Source organism: Schistocerca americana, chromosome X (genome assembly GCF_021461395.2).
Source record: "Schistocerca americana isolate TAMUIC-IGC-003095 chromosome X, iqSchAmer2.1, whole genome shotgun sequence".
Taxonomy (NCBI): Eukaryota; Metazoa; Arthropoda; class Insecta; order Orthoptera; family Acrididae; genus Schistocerca; species Schistocerca americana.
The window spans coordinates 768,136,346-768,153,178 of NC_060130.1; the positions used below are offsets into that span (position 1 = coordinate 768,136,346).

The window sequence follows — 16,833 nt, forward strand, 5'->3', positions numbered from 1 at the left end:
TTCCTACATACTTGCAAGCATTCAACCTCCTTTTTATAATGTGAATCCATCCTGTTGTCATGTGCAATAGCTCTGAACACCGTGGCTCCAGGAGATGGAGAAATAAAGGTCTCAAAAGTCACTGCTTTCTGTGACCTTTCATCAGATTGTCTACGAACTTGCTGGTATCAGTCTGACCACCACAAACGTTAATGAGACTAATCACTGAACACCAAGGAATTCCACTGTGTCCTAGTTGCCTCTTGTTCTATACCATGCAATATTCTGTTGTCTGCAGCATGGTGTCGGTGTTAAATTATGTATGGCAACAGGAAACGTCAACCCAGCTTCAAGTAATCTGTTTCCAACAGTCCATGGCTAGGCCTTTCCTGTAATCTCTGCCTGGATTTCAGATACTGTCATCTGTTTGTCAGACCCATTCAGCAATCCTACTATCTTCTTGTGGTGTAGTCCTTCAGGAAGGACCTATGTCACACTGTCATCCTTAGTTCATCTCATCACCTCTAGTTCTGTGGTAACTGCACTACAGCTGATTGTCTGTGCCAGGGTTAGTCTATAAAGGGTGGGTCCAAAGCCAAATACCTTGCTGTTGACCATCGGAATGACATCAGCGGTATAGCAGAACTGCGAGCATGGAGTATGAAGGTCTACTGTGCCATCAGAAATGAGGCTGCTTAACACAAAATATTTATGATCTTCTCATTTTTTATAACAGTTACTTGCCTTGTTAGACCCCTCCAACTGCTGAGGGGTACCACTGATATTTCCAACTCTGCAATGCTGCTGTTCTCTCTCTCTCTCTCTCTCTCTCTCTCTCTCTCTCTCTCTCTCTCTCTCTCTCTACCTCTACCTCTACCTCTACCGCTACCTCTCCAGTTTCACATTATGATTGTACACTCTAATGAAAAATTGGATCTGTAAGAATATTTTAATTACTTCTGGTGCCATGTGAGGATATTTCCATGAAATCATGCCAGCTAATCTCTTATAAATATTTTTTCTTTTCACAGAGTGTCAATTCCATTAGTCTTGTTGAACAGGAGCTGAAATTCTCAGACTTGTCAAGCCACTTTGTCAGATAGCACTAACAAGCCACCTCATGATAGAATTTCTGTCCATCTGTATTTTGAGGGGAGCATTGAAAGAGAGCAAAGTAATTCATTCGACAATGTCCCCAGCATGTTGTCATATTTTACAGCACAAAATACCATATAACCTGCCAGATATCTGAAACTGCCTACTGAGCATTCAACATCTTTTGTCACAGCAGATGGTGCAGGATCTCACAACCGGCTTCCCTAACTAGCACAGCCATTGCATCAGACATATCAGGCAAAACTCTGCAAAGCAAACTTGATGACAGTCTGAATTGCTGTTGGTTGTCTTCTAATCACTCAGATGAAGTGTTTGACAGTGGAATATCATGGGCACTTTCTACCAGAAACAACAAATGCAAGCAATGTTTCACTTCTTTTGGAGGAGGATGTTGATAAAAACTACGAATACCTGTAACCTGTGAAAACAATTTTTAAGACAATCCTCATTCAGCTGTCATGTTAAAATATATTGAATGCTGAGTGACATGAGGTCAGAATGAAGACCAAGTAAGTAATTAATTGATGTTATCAGTCCCTTCTGGAATGGCAATAGTTGCTTTCTGTTGCCAACCTGCATTTTTTTCACAGCAAAAGTACATTGTATTGAGGGTAGGTTTCTGGAGCTGCTTGTTGGTTCCTGCTACAGCCTTTTTGTTGACCATTCTACAAGGATTCTGAATGTGAAGTGAGTTGTTAACAAGCCAAAAGAAGTCTGACATTTACTCTTCTTCTGAAATAGGATAATAAATTGCCTGAGCTGTGGTATTCGAAAAATGTTACAAGGCTAGATGTACATGTTAGTGATCTCCACATCTGACACTGAGGTGAAACTGTGACAGTTTGGGGCACATTTTAATTTCTGGGTTATCTAATGATAGCAGTTTCTGAATTGTCACCTTTGTAATTACTTTCTCATATGAGAGCTTGACATAGTAAAGTGGTGTGAATTAATTTGTACAAATGGGACACATTTCCAAGTACCCAAACTTCTTTCACTGGGTCCTGCGAATCTGGGAAATATGAATTTACATGATCAATATGCCGTTCATTCCAGGCACATCTATTTTTTGGCCTAAGATCAAAAATGGCTGTAACAACACTACAACTTACATTTTGAAGTGAGTAAACTATGGAGTTCAGCAATGGCATGGTCACCTGAATGTCAAAGTCATAATATATTGGTCATTTTCATCCTGAACAAAGTTCATGGACCATAGCATTTTACTATGAGGGCCTGCAACATGATCATCCACTTAATCAAAAATGACACTTCTGTCGACATTCATTTTGTGGAGAGAAAAAAAAACACATGTACATGTGTATGTGCGTGTGCACTTGATGTCAGAAAATGCAGTCCTTTAGCTTTCATCAAATGTAAAACATCACTCAACACTTGAGGATGACAATGGAGTAAATGTGAGCACCATCTCTTTAAAGTTGAAATTCCAGACTGTGGAAAATAGTTTGTTCCTTAAAAAGGTATAGCACTTCTTAGAGAGTATATGAATTGTCATTGCTTTCTGTATAGCATCCTTTTTTCCACTTACTGTGCTTCTTTCCAGAGAGCAAACAGCTGATTTAAGTTTCTGAGAATCTTTTTAAATAACATCATTCACTTTATTGTATACTAAATTAATTGTAGCCAATTTTCTTTCACAAAAGGTCTTCATATTCTCTTTCACAAGTCTCTCCCTCACTTTCAAAACACTGCACAATGTTTCAAGTTTTTTGTTCTTATTCTCTAATTCTTTCACTTAGTTCGTAGCTGATGTAAATTCATTTTCTAGATTCAATAAAACTGTTAAAGTGGACTGATCTGCATTCAGTTTCTTGATGTCAAGTTATCAAACATTTCCAACATCCTTTTTCAGACTTGATTGCCTAAAACCTGTCTTCCCAGCTTTCTTTTAACTGTACAAACTTCAGCACCTATTGGAAAATTTACAATGGCATATCATCTGGTTTCAGAACGTCCCTGGAAGGACTATCCAACAGCTCTGTTGTTGAATCTTGGGTAGTGTTCCATGCCAATGTGAAGTGTGGCAGTCAATGTGAAACATTTATCAGCAGGCAAAATCATTTACAATTCGTCACACCTCACTTGTATTAGCCTTACTCACATACGCAAACCTGAGCATGAGTAGACTTCTAATTCCCCAGCTGCTTGTGCAATGAAAATTGAATGCTATTTTTCCAACAATGTGTTGTCTTGCCATGTTCAGAAAACTCTAGAAGTCTACAATCCTAAACTCAGTGACACAAATGCATAGTCCCCCCAGGGGGCTCGCCACTCTTTGGTGGGTTCGTGCTTGGCTACCACAGGGCCCCAGCTTTGCATCATTTTTTCCCTTCCGTGCTGCATGCCCATCCTCTTGCAATTCTTTTTCCCCTTCCTTGGGTAACATGTCCGAGATGTTATAGGGAAAGTCTGTATTGTCTGTCGCCGATGTATGAAAAGTCTGCCCTTTGTTATGTGCTCCCTTTTCCTATCTTCATTTCTCTTCTCCTCTCATTCCTCTGCTTCGGTATTTGAAGTTCCTCTTTTTCTTTGACCCTGTGTGTTCCTGAAGGCCGGCCCACATGTCTGATGGGTAACAGGTGACTGGATTACATGTAATTTCTAGCCCTGGGTCGACAGGTAGGGATCACACGTACCTCCTGGTACAGGCCAGGCCCAGGGAGGGGTGAGTGCCTGAGCTGCAATCTTACCAAATTGCTGATTGGTCCCTCTGTCAAGTGTTCGGGAGGTGTGAACAATCACCTAAGGTGGGTTCGCCCCCTTGTGAAGGGGTCCCCCAGTTCGAACGAGTGCGCCATCGGAGACGCTGGCAATTATGGGGGATTTTCTCGCAATGAGTCAATCATCTTCCCAATCGACATCTACGAAACCTAAACGTAATCAGGCTAATGATTCAAAGACCCTTTCTGATGCACCATCCATGCTCTTACGTACTCAAGACAGTCAATCCTTCATCACAGTAAATCTGTTTGTTATTCAGAAAGGTGTTGATGCAATTGCCGGCCTTGTGAAATCCTGCTCTCATTTACGGAATGGTGCTTTGCTTTTGGAGACTGATTCTGATTCTCCACGGCTACCCTGTTTGTGTCATGGCCCATAGCACTTTGGATTCTTTCCATGGTGTAATTTACACCAGGCTGCTCAACGGTCTAACTGGGGCTGAAATCCAATCTTACCTCTCTGATCAGGGTGTCATTGCCATCCATCGTGCAATGAAACAGGTATATTCGTCCTTAGTGCCCACCCACACTCTTTTTCTCTCCTTTGATAGAGTGGTGCTTCCATCCAAGATCAAAGTAGGCTATGAAATTATCATAGTCTGGCCGTACATTCCAAACCCGATGTGCTGCTACCAGTGTCATCATTTCAACCACAGTAGAACGTCTTGTTGACACCCAGCCGAAGTGTAACCTATGGTAAGGATGCGCACGAAGGCAATTGTCTGCCTCCTCCTGCCCGCCGTGTCAACTGCAATGGCAGCCATGCCGCCACCTCTCAAGATTGTCCCGTGTATCTGAGCAGGCTGTCAAAGAGATCTGGGTAAAGGAAAAAGTGTGTTACCCAGTCGCTTGCTAGTTACTGGCGTGTTGCAAACCCTGCATTCTCCCGTCTGGCGCCTATAGATCTGTTCTTGTTACCCCTCGCTCCATGAAGGACATTGCCACACAAACATGCGATCTCCATTTCAGCTCTGAGGTTGTTGTGAAATCGCCCAGTGCCAAGTTAACATCGCCATCCCCCCATCCAGCTGTGCAACAAGCCATCAAACTCTCGCCTCAAGCGGCGAAGCCACCAGCTACACAACTGGTAGGTCGGAAAGGACAGGAGGAGTATTCCCATGAAGGCTTCCTCCATCTCTCCAGGCGAACAACACCTGAGTCTTCCTCTAACCAGAAAGACTCGAAGAAGTCCACCAAAGGCAAATGGTCTTCTCCTTTGCTAACTTGAAGATCCTCTTAGATAGTGTCATCACGTGTTACCTTAGCCCAGCTGGCCTCCGTGTCACCAGTGCACACCACCAACCATTTTTTAGTGTCAGACTCCACAGACCGACAGCACAAGCAAGCTGACGCTTCTGTGGCCCCCATGGAGCAGGATCCTTCTGCTTCTGTGCCCTGTAGTAGTGATTCTTCACTGGCTGCCACTCAGCAGCTGCCAAGGTGACACCCCTACATCTCTTTATCATCATGACTCTACTCCACTGGAACATTCGCAGCCTTCGGTCCCATGAAGATGATTTACAGTGCTTTTAGCATCACAGTGTCCCCTTGTACTCTGCCCTCAGGAAATGAAATTGCGACCTCAAGGCCACTTTGAGCTTTCACATTTCTTACTGATTCGTTTTGTGCTTCCCCCTGAGGTCGGCATTCCATCTCATGGGGGCTTCATGCTGCTCATACAGGATGACATTCATAGTCAACCCATTCTCCCTGACTACCCATCTTCAAGCTGTTGCAGTTCGCCTTTTCCTTCCCCATCTGACTTTTCCCCTCTGTTATCACTTATGCCCTCTGTCATTCGATGTCACCAGGCCAGACTACCTTCAGCTTATTGGGCGCGCTAATGACCGTAGCAGTTTTGCGCCCTAAAAAACCATAACAAAAGCTTATTGGGCAGCTACCTCCCCCATTTTTGCTACTCCATGACTTTAATGTGCATCATCCCCTTTGGGGTTCTCCCAGGACCTGTCAGAGAGGTGCCCTCTTGGCTGACCTTCTTAACCAACTTAACCTCTTTTGCCTTAACACCAGAGCACCCACTTTCCTTTCAGACTCCTCGCATACCTATTCCCATTTGGACCTATCCTTCTGCACTGTCCAGCTTGCCCATCCTCTTGAGTGGTCTGTTCTTTCTGACACCCACTCGAGTGACCATTTACCACGTGCTATCTGTTTGCTGACTCCTACCCCATCCATGTGCATGCCCAAATGGCAACTTACTAAGGTTGACTGGCAGCTTTACTCCCCCCTGGCGACCCTCGAGGAACAAGATTTCCTCAGTTGTGATAACCAGGTGGAATATCTCACAAACGTTATCCTTACTGCTGCAGAACATTCCATTCCACACACTTCCTCTTTACCACATCGTGTCCCAGTGCCTTGCTGGACCGAGGCATGCCATGACGCAATTCGTGCACGGAGACGTGCTCACTGTGTTTTTAACTGCCATCCTACAATGGCAAACTACATTCATTATAAACAGATGCATAGACAGTGTCATTGCATTCTTCGGGATATCAACAGAGCTAGCTGGATTTCATTCAATAGTTATTTTAACAGTTCCATCCCTTCCTCTGTTGTATGGGCCAACCTCCAACGGCTCTCGGGGACCAAGATCCACTCCCCAATTTCTGGCCTGACAGTAGCAGATGATGTCATTGTGTGCCCTATTGCTATCTCTAACACCTTAGGCTGCCATTTTGCGGAAGTTTTGAGCTCTTCCGACTATCACCCTGCCTTCCTCCATCGGAAACGAGCAGAGGCGGCCCAGGAAATACTCTTCTCAAACTGAATCGTGAGTGTTACAATGCCACCTTTACTATGAGGGAGCTAGACCGTGCTCTCAATTCGTCCAGATCCTCTACCCCTGGGCCAGAAACCATCCACATTCAGATGTTGCAGCACCTTTCTCTTGCGAGCAAGCACTTTCTGCTTAACACATACAACTGCATCTGGGCAGAGGGCACATTTCCTGAATGCTAGCATGAAGCCAGCATCATATCTGTACCTAAGCCCGGTAAGTACAAAAACCTTCCTTCTAGCTACCGCCCCATCTCTCTCACCAGCTGTGTTTGCAAGGTGATGGAACATATGATTGATGCCTGGCTGGTATGGTGGCTCGAGTCTCACAATTTACTGACGAATGCACAGTATGGATTTTGAGTGTGACGTTCTGCAGCTGACCATCTCATTACTTTCTCCACCTATGTGATGAATGGTTTTCTGCGGAATCCCAGACTGTGGCTGTGTTTCTCAATTTGGAGAAGGCGTACAACACCTGATGGAGAACTGGTATTCTCCGTACTCTTTACACGTGGTGCTTCCGTGGGCGCCTGCCCTGTTTCCTTCAGGCATTTTTAATAGACACAAGTTTTCAAGGTGCATGTGGGTTCTGCCTTGTCGGACACCTTTATCCAGGAAAACGGTGTGCCTCAAGGTTCCATCTTAAGCGTAATCCACTTCGCTATCACCATTAACTCTATAATGTCCTGTCTCCCGCCAGACACCCCCACCCCCACCGCCCACCCCACACCCTAGCTCCCTTTTTTTTTTTGACAATTTTGCCATCTGTTGCAGTTCTCTATGGACCTGTCTCACTGAGTGGAATCTTCATTGATATCTTGATTGTTTTTACTCCTGGAACATCGACAATGCCTTTCGCTTTTCCACTGACAAAACCATCTGTATGAATTTCTGGGGACACAAGTGGTTTCTCCCACAATCTTTACATCTTGGGCCTGTTGGCCTTCCTTTCGTTGAAACTAAGAACTTCCTGGGGCTCATGCTTGATAGCAAACCCTCTTGGTCCTTCCATGTGTCTTACCTGGCAGCCCACTGTGTGCAGTTCCTCAATATCCTGTCCCTTCAATGGTACTTCCTGGGGTGCCGATCGAATCACCCTCCTCCATTTGTACCGGTCCCTTGTCCGTTCAAAACTCGACTATGGGTGCTTTGTTTATGCATCTGCATGACCATCCCTCTTACGCCATCTCAACACTATTCACAATCGTGGCTTCTGTTTAGCCACGGGCACCTTTCATGCTAGCCCGGTTGAGAGTCTGTATGTTGAAGCTGCTGAACTACCACTATCATACCGCCATGACATTCTCCTCAGCAGATATGCGTGCCGTTTGTCTGCCATGCTTGGCCACCCATCCTATGCCTCCTTCTTTGATGATTCCTTTGATCACCAGTATGGAGCGCAACCCTCTCCTCTGTTACCTCCTGGAGCTTTTGGCACTTGCTACGGCAGCTTAACTTCACACTACCTGCAACTTTCCCAGTGGATGGAAGACTTCACCACCTTAGCTCCATGAAGCAGCCCATGTTCACCTTGGCCTTCATTCGCTTTGTAAGGACACTACTCCAGCTTTGGTCTATCACCTTCAGTTTCACGACCTTTGCATGGAAATTTGCAATAGTACCTTTGTATACATTGGTGGCTCTCAGACTGATTGTGGGGTCGGGTGTGCCTCCGTCATTGGCGTCCATGTATTTCAATATCGGCTTGTGGCACACTGCTTAGTATTTACAGCTGAGCTCTTCACCCTTTATCGGGCCATGGAGTACATCCGGCAACACAGCCTTTTCAATTGTGTCATCTGCTCATACTCACTCAGCTCCCTTCAAAGTCTATGTGCACTGTACACTGCCCATCCCTTAGTGCAGCGGGTCCAGGAAAACTGCCACTTGCTCACTCTTGGTGGAGCCAGTGTGATGTTTCTGTGGGTTCCTGGTCATGTCAGTCTGTGAGGAAAAGAGGCTGCTGATGCTGCTGCCAAGGCTGCAATCCTTGTACCTCAGCCCACGAGTTCCTATATTCCCTCCAATGATCTCTGTGTTGCTGTCTGTCAGAGGGTGATGTCCCTTTCGGCATCGCCATTGGTCCTCCCTTCACGTGAATAAACTCTGGCTTATTAAGCCTCTCCCAGTGGCTTGGATGACCTCCTCTTGGCCCTCCCTCCGGGTAATTTTAACTAGGCTGTGTGTTGAGCTTTGCCTTTTTAGCTATCATCATGTGATAAGTGGCGCTACCCCACCTCTTTGTACACATTGTGCCCAAATTTTAACTGTCTGCCACTTTCTGATGGAATGCCCATTTTCTTAACCGTTTACATTCCCGCTTTGGTTTGCCGTCTGAGTTACCGGCAATTTTAGCAAATGACGTGCAGGCTGTTGACACAAATTTACCTTTTATCTGCCAAAGCAATATGGTGAAGGCCATTTAATTTTTAGTTTTGGAGCTCTGTATCGGTATGATGTCTTTTTTAGCCATTTTCCACGTGCTCATTTAAAGCTGTCTTCTATTATGTCAGTTGGGACTGACTTATAGTCACTTTTAACTCCTCTCTGTCTTCTTGTTCTATAGATTTGACTTGGGTGCATATGACTGCAGCTGTTTTTTTGCACCCTAAAGCAAAACACAGCCAACCAACCAACTAATGCATAATGTGGTGATTCTTATTGGAGCAACATCCAAACAACCTGAACGGCTTCTTAAATAACCAAAGGTGAAGAACTACCATGTTGTGATTGAAAAGCAAAATTCCTGTAACTGAAGTAAAACTGTGGTCTCTTGCCATGTGTACTGACATGAATGAATGGCAGAAGAAATTACCCGATGAAAAAGTAACAGATGTCAAAAACTTCATGAAGCAAGTCAGTAATGGTCTTGAGGACACTGCCACAATTTTGCTGATAAGGGAAGCTTCCTCTGCATGAAAATGCAGTTAACCAATTGTACCAAATCCTCTATGCCATTTCATTGCCAGTAATTTGTTCGCACAAAGGTTGTTTGTAATAAAGAGACAATGGGTAGCTTATATGACAGGGTAATTTGTGAAGCAATAGTCACATTCCCACTTCTAGAATTGCTCTGCAAATCATACAGCAGAGAGCTGGAAGTGCACATATTTTTGGGGGTCAAGAAAATTAGTCAGTGAGTGGCTTAAATAGTTCTCATCTTCATCTACGTTGATTACTCTGGTATTCACAATAAAGTGCCTGGCAGGGGGTTCAATGAACCACCTTCAAGCTGTCTGTCTACTGTTCCACTTTTGAACAGCGCCTGGGAAAAATGAGCACTTAAATTTTTCTGTGCTAGTCCTTATTTCTCTTATTTTATCATGATGATAATTTCTCTTTATGTGCCAACAGAATGTTTTCGCAATTGTAGGAGAAAACTGGTGATTGAAATTTCGTAAGAAGATCCCGTCGCAATGAAAAATGCCTTTGTTTTAATGACTGCCACTCCAATTCACGTACCATGTCCGTGGCACTTTCGCCCCCATTTTGTGATAATACAAAACGAGCTGCTCTTCTTTATACTTTTTCGATGTCATCTGTCAGTCCCACCTGATGTGCATCGCACACCACACAGCAATACTCCAGAATAGGGTGGACAAGCATGGTGTAAGGAGCCTCTTTAGTAGACCTGTTACACCTTCTAAGTGTTCTGCCAGTGAATCACAGTCTTTGGTTTGCTCTACCCACAACATTATCTATGTAGGGTGCATTCCAATTTAGGTTATTTGTAACTGTAATCCCTAAGTATGTAGCTGAATTAACAGCCCTCCGATTGTGTGACTTATTGTGTAATAGAAATTCAGCGGATTTCTTTTAGTACTCATGTCAGTAACCTCTCACTTTCTTTATTCTGGGTCAATTGCCTCTTCTTGCATCGTGCAGATATCTTATCTAAATCTTTTGCAGTTAGTTTTGGTCATATGATGACTTTACAAGACGATAAATGACAGCGTCATCTGAAAACAATCTAAGATGGCTACTCAGATTGTCTCCCATGTCGATAATATAGATCAGGAACAATAGAGGGCCTATAACACTTCCTTGGGGAATGCTGGATATTACTTCTGTTTTACTTGATGACTTTCCATCTATTACTATGAACTGTGAGCTTTCTGACAGGAAATCACGAATCCAGTCGCACAACTGAGGCGATATTCCATAGGCATGCAGTTTGGTTAGAAGACGCTTGTGAGGAATGGTGTCAAAAGCCTTCTGGAAAACTAAAAATATGGAATCAATTTGACATCCCCTGTTGATAGCATTCATTACTTCATGAATATAAAGAGCTAGTTGTGTTTCACAAGAACGACATTTTCTGAATCCGTGCTGACTATGAGTCGATAAATCGTTTTCTTCAAGGTACTTCACAATGATCTCCTACTGTATATATTCCAAAACCCTACTGTAAATTAGTGATATGGGCCTGTAATTCAGTGGATTACTCCTACTTCCCTTTTTGGGTATTGGTGTGACTTGAGCGGTGAGCCAGTGGATATGTTGCATCAGATAACCTTTGTCATGTTCAAGAGCCAGCATGTGTTGAAAGTGGAGGACGGAGACGGTGTCATGGCAGTCAGGAGAGTTCTGGGTCATGCTGCTGGGTGGCGTTAAATGTCTTGTAGTACAGTGGTGAAGCAATGGTGCAGGTGTAGCTGAGACAGTCAGTGGTGATGTCAATTCTGGTGATGTAATGTGTGTCAGTTGTAAATCCCAAGATGAATGACAACCGCTGGGGTCAATGCGAGGAGCACTGGTCAGTGTCTTTTGTAAGGGCAAACGTTACGGGTTTCTGGTCGGTGAAGACCATGAAGTGACAGGCCTCCACCAACAGTTGGAAGTATTTAGTAGCCTTGTAGACGGCTAAGGATCACTGTCGTATGCACTCCAGCCCTACTGGGCAGGGGTGGGGGAGAGCTTGCTGGAGGAGAAAGAAAACAATGCCAGGTGTTGTCCACATGCTGCTGCAGGACAGTACTGATTGCCATCTGGATGGCATGAACCATGACAGCAAGTGGGATGATTATGATGATGATGATAATGATGACAATGACAATGATTGGTTTGTGGGGCGCTCAACTGCGCAGTTATCAGCGCCCGTAAAAATTCCCAACCTTTGCTCAGCCCGATCTCGCCACTTTTCATGAATGATGCTAAAATGATGATGACAACACAAACACCCAGTCATCTCGAGGCAGGTGAAAATCCCTGACCCTGCCGGGAATCGAACCCGGGACCCCGTGCTCGGGAAGCGAGAACGCGACCACGAGCTGCGGATGACAGCAAGTGGGGAGATGGGGGTGGGTGAGCAGGGTGGCATCTGCTAATTTGCATTTGATGGCCAAGAACCTGTCTTCCATTTGTGGCGTCCATGGTGCCAGCTTGTTCTCCTTTGTTTTGACACCACGGAGGGCGGTGGTGAGTGGCTCCTGCATAGCAGCAGCATTCCTTAGATGGTGGCAGAAAAAGTATAACATACCAAGGAAACGGTGGAAGTCTTTGAATGTCTTTGGGTGTGGGAAATTGAATATAGGCTATACTGTGTTGGGCAAGGGACATGAGCTGGCAGAGAGATGGCATGGCCCATGAATTCCACCTCGCTGATACTGAGGATGCATTTTGCTGTGTTGATGATGAGGCCAGCATCATGAAGACGTTCAAAAATACTGTGGAGCTGCTCATGAGACTCCTCTGGTGTTGGTCCAGGTAGACAAAAAAATAAGTTAAGCCTCGCAGGATGCTGTCCAAGAATGGCTGCCACGTTTGTGCAGCATATGGAGGCAAAAGGTCATAAAGTCACTCTTGTAGAGTCCAAATGTCGTGATGATGGCTGTCATCTGGATGTCCGCGGATGCAACTGGAATATGAATGAAAACCTTGGAGCAGTTGATCTTCCCGAAGATTGTAGCTCCAGCCAGAGTATTGTTGTAGCTGTGTAGGAATGGCACTGGGTCCCGGTCAGGGATAGTGTGGATGTGTAGCTTCCAGTAGTCCCTGCATGGGCGGCAGAAGCTATCCTTGTTATTGGTGAGGTGAACAGCAGATACCCACAGGCTCTTCAAAGGTTGCTGTGTGCCGGCAGCGAGCAGCCAGTCATCTTGGCCTTGACAATCTTCATGGCCAGCAGAAGACGCATGGTCGGGGGGTGGTATCGATGTAAAGTTGAAAGACGGACCTCCCAAGGGGTGCTGGACAGGTGTGTGAGGGCAGTGAATTCCACCATGAGGTTGACATGTGAGCCAGAATACACCACCTGCTTTACATCAAAGAGAACAGCGAAATGAGTGGTGCACTTTGTTGATCTCCTGGTGTCGCTGTCAATGAGGCGCTAGTAGGCAATCTCGAGGAGCAGTAGGTGAGCCAGCCAGATGCTATAAAGATAACTGTCAGAGACCATGTGCGGCTCCCTTAGACTTTGGAGGTGTCACAGGAATTAAGAGGATTGTCGGTCGCCACACTGCTCAAGGGAAAGGAGGGCCTGGAAGTGCTGCACATTGAAAGAGGTGAGTTGCGTCACAAGGCAGCAGCACACTGTCTTGTAGCAGGCGGGGGCGATGAGATGGTGTCACAGACTTCCATTGTGTATGTAGGCTTGAACAGGCTGATCACCATGGTCAACTTAGTGGCATCCTGGGTGTTGCCACAGCCGTCGGAGATAGTGTCAGACAAAGAAAACCATAGGCACCTGTCCCAGAGGGTTGAAGGGTGGCAGATGAGCTGTGGCATGGCCAGATGGAGTGGTGGATCAGATGGAATGCTTCAAGGCTGGGAGGAGTGGCCCTGGAGACTGGGGCCAGAGTCTGACATCGGGGGGCTGGAACACTGGTGCTCGCGTTGCTGCAAGTTGCACGCACAGGTCGACATTGCAGCATTCCAGTTCTGCGAGGCATGTGGTCAGCTTGATGATAATGTTGTGCAGTGCTGGCACGGCAGCTGCATTTCATGGGGAGTTGTTGGGCCAGTGGCAGTAGCCAATGGCCGTAGATGGCACAAGAGGCTATGAAACATGCGTAAAGGAATGAGTTCATGGTGTGAAGCACATTAGCATCCATAGCATGAAAACAGAAGGTGCTGGGTGCACACGTGCGGGAGTCGGAGCATGTGCCTAACGGGTCGAGGCAGCTAGTAACGTGCCGAAATAGAACATAAAATTGACTGAGTTCATCATCGGGTCACCAGTGTGTAAAAAGTTTTTATTTTATTGAACTAAGTAACAAGCAAAGTTGCAAATGCACTAGCCGGGTGTGGCATGATGGAAATAGCAGAGTCAGAGAAATTGTTGCCTCGTGCATTGTTCATCGCATGATATCTGCACTTAAGATTCCTATGCTAAGACATGCAGAGCAAAATTTATTCTCTACACAGGAGCGTGACACGAAAACACAATATTCTAAGCAACTGCATGCCAGGCATAACGATGGAATGGCATGGTAGTCTTGCAGCATAGCAAAAGCACCAGCATCAGGTGTCACGTGGTCAGTTCCTCACAGTGAAGGGCGCAGAGCAGCAACCAAAACGTACGCTATGAGGAACAGACAAAGACTGCTGAAACTTGGTCGGCAGAAGCCCCACTATTGTTTTGCACTGGTAGTCAGCAACCATAGCAGTTCAGTGCCCCGTCACACAGCGAGATCGAAGCCGTGAACAGAAGTACAGCGTGAGGGGTGAAACTCACTGTATTAGAAGACAGCTGTAGTGAGTTGTGAGCATACAGAACTGCTAGCATACAGTCTTCCCAAACACTGTCTGGAATGACACTCTTTATCTTTTGCTCCTCTTAGCCTGGAGACTTAAAACACCACATTTACCAAGTGGGAATTCGCCTTGCCACACTGCCTGAGACTGCAGTCGTGTGTGTGCGAGTTGTGTTTGCATGAGTGTGTATGTGTGTGTTCATTGTCTAATTTTGACAAAGGCCTCACTGGCTGAAAGCTTTATTTGTGAGTATCTTTTTGTTGTGCCTATTTACAACTCAGCATCTCCTCTATATGGTGAGTAGCAACTTTCCTTTTCACAATATTGTTACATTCCATCCTGGATTTTCCATTGTTTTATTTTGTATTTAAGGACTTCACAATTTCCAAGGCCTTTCATTGGATTATTTGCTGAGATATAGGTATCTCATCTTTCCTTTTATTTTGTACAACAGAAAGAACCATAGCTTTAAGTTAAGGATATTTCTCAGCTTTGGTCCCTCTGTAGCATTTGCTTGCTGAAATGGCAATTTGCAGCTTATTCTCCAATGTAATCCAATGCCTCATGTTAGATCTGCCAAACCAGACTTTTTACCAGATTCTCTAGTAGATGTACTCTTTGCATAATGAATAACTGAGTTTGAAGTGAACCTAATAACTGACTTAAGTCTGAAGTTTGTTCACATTTTCGTTTTTACACTATTGGTCATTGGTGAAGGTTACATTTTACTCTATAGTTATAGAAAAACTGTATGTGTCCTGTTGGGTAAAATAATGGAACTGTGAGCTTGATACCAGTCACTACCTAAGTGAAACATCAGCAGTTGAAGATGGTTACATTGTTACCTCATATACCATGATTAATTTCAAAACCATAGCCATGTTGTTGCTCCATTTTTGAATTAAGGAACAAGTAATATAGTTGAAGTTTCTATGATGCAAAAATATACTGCTATTTGTAGGGTTGCATGGATAAGCTGCACAATAATTTTTTGTGACCAAACTTTGGGGGGAAGGTGTTGGATATATTTGGGCCGCTACAGTATTTACAAGTAGGTAGCTATCTTGTACCTCTATATATAATTTTCATTTTGCACAAACAGCATAATTAATTGTTTTTATTTTATTTTATTTTTATCTTTCAGGTGACCTTAGAGAACTTTCAGGAAGATTCATATAGTGCAATTGATTCTGATATTTGCAGTAATGAACATTTTTAGCTGAAGACTGAAAGTGTAGTGGAACTCTTAGCTATGATGGACTGTTAAATGTTTAGAGCATTTTCTGACATTTGTGATAGTATTTTTGCAATTTTATTTGAAAATTAAAAGTGTAAACAATCTAATTGTGATATGATATATACAAATTGATTCCTTCGAAGACAAGGAAGTTTTCTGTTTCAAGTGATATACAAAAATACATCTATTCTATTCTTAACCTTTTGAAACAGGCTATGATATTTTTCTGCTATTAAGGGAATCAATATAATGTCTCTTCTAATACAATCAACTGAAAGCATTGGGAAATAATAACTAATAATTCTTCCGGGTTATATGGCTGTGGTCCATGGAATACTTCTATTCCTAACGTTTCATCCAATACTACATTGGACATCCTCAGAGGTATGGCTGGTCCTGTTGGGTCCTGCCGACTGACGAGTCGTGCGTCGGAGAGCGGCCTAAATACCGAGGAAAGTGGGCGTGGTCTAGCTTGCACATAGTAGCAGAGAGAAAAATAGTCAAAGATTAAATGTAACTACCGATAATAGTCCGTCATAGATAAAAATCACTTATCGATTCTGTAACGCCACTGTCCATATCTCACTTAATTTCAAGGCCTCTTCTTTTCTATTAAAATTATCTTCATGTTTATAAATTTCAATAGCCTCCCTATACAGTCGTGGATAATAATTCGTGGTAGCACTTAAAACTGTAATTTCAGAAAACTTATCTACATGGTCACCGGACTGAAGTGCATGTTTCGCAACAGCTGATTTATCTATTTTACCCAGTCGGCAAAGACTTTTATGCTCCTTTATCGTCGTCTTCACACTTCTTTTCATAGTACCAATATAGACCTTGCCACAGGTACATGGAATTTTATACACACCACTAGATGATAATGGTGGCCTTCTATCATTTACAGAACAAAGTACTTGTCCTATTTTTCTGGTAGGTTTGAATACCGGTTTCACTTTATGTTTCAGCAAAATTTTGCCGATTTGATCTGTAACCTTACTAATGAAAGGTAAAGACACTGTGTTCTTCCATTGTTGTGTACCATCCTTGTCCTTTGGCCTGCTGTAATTAGCTCTTAAAACTCTATTAATTTCTTTCTTTGAGTACCCATTCTTTTCGAAGGCCTGTTCCAGATGATTCAGTTCCGTATCCAGATGTTCTGGCATACAAATCCATTTTGCCCTGTCCACTAAACTTTTGATTACACCTCTTTTTTGTTGTGGGTGATGATTGGAGTTCTTATGTAAGTATCTATCAGTATGT

At 44.1% G+C, this 16,833-nt stretch overlaps 1 protein-coding gene across 1 annotated transcript in view; it reads left to right on the forward strand.

Moving 5' to 3' along the window:
• LOC124554690 (protein artemis-like) overlaps positions 1-15,677 on the forward strand; it is a 182,331-nt gene extending 166,654 nt beyond the window's left edge. Inside the window, exon 6 of the mRNA XM_047128317.1 lies at positions 15,478-15,677. Within this exon, the coding sequence (XP_046984273.1) occupies positions 15,478-15,552 (75 nt within the window). The 3' untranslated portion in view covers positions 15,553-15,677. The remainder of the gene's footprint in view (positions 1-15,477) is intronic.
• The last annotated feature ends 1,156 nt before the right edge of the window (positions 15,678-16,833 follow it).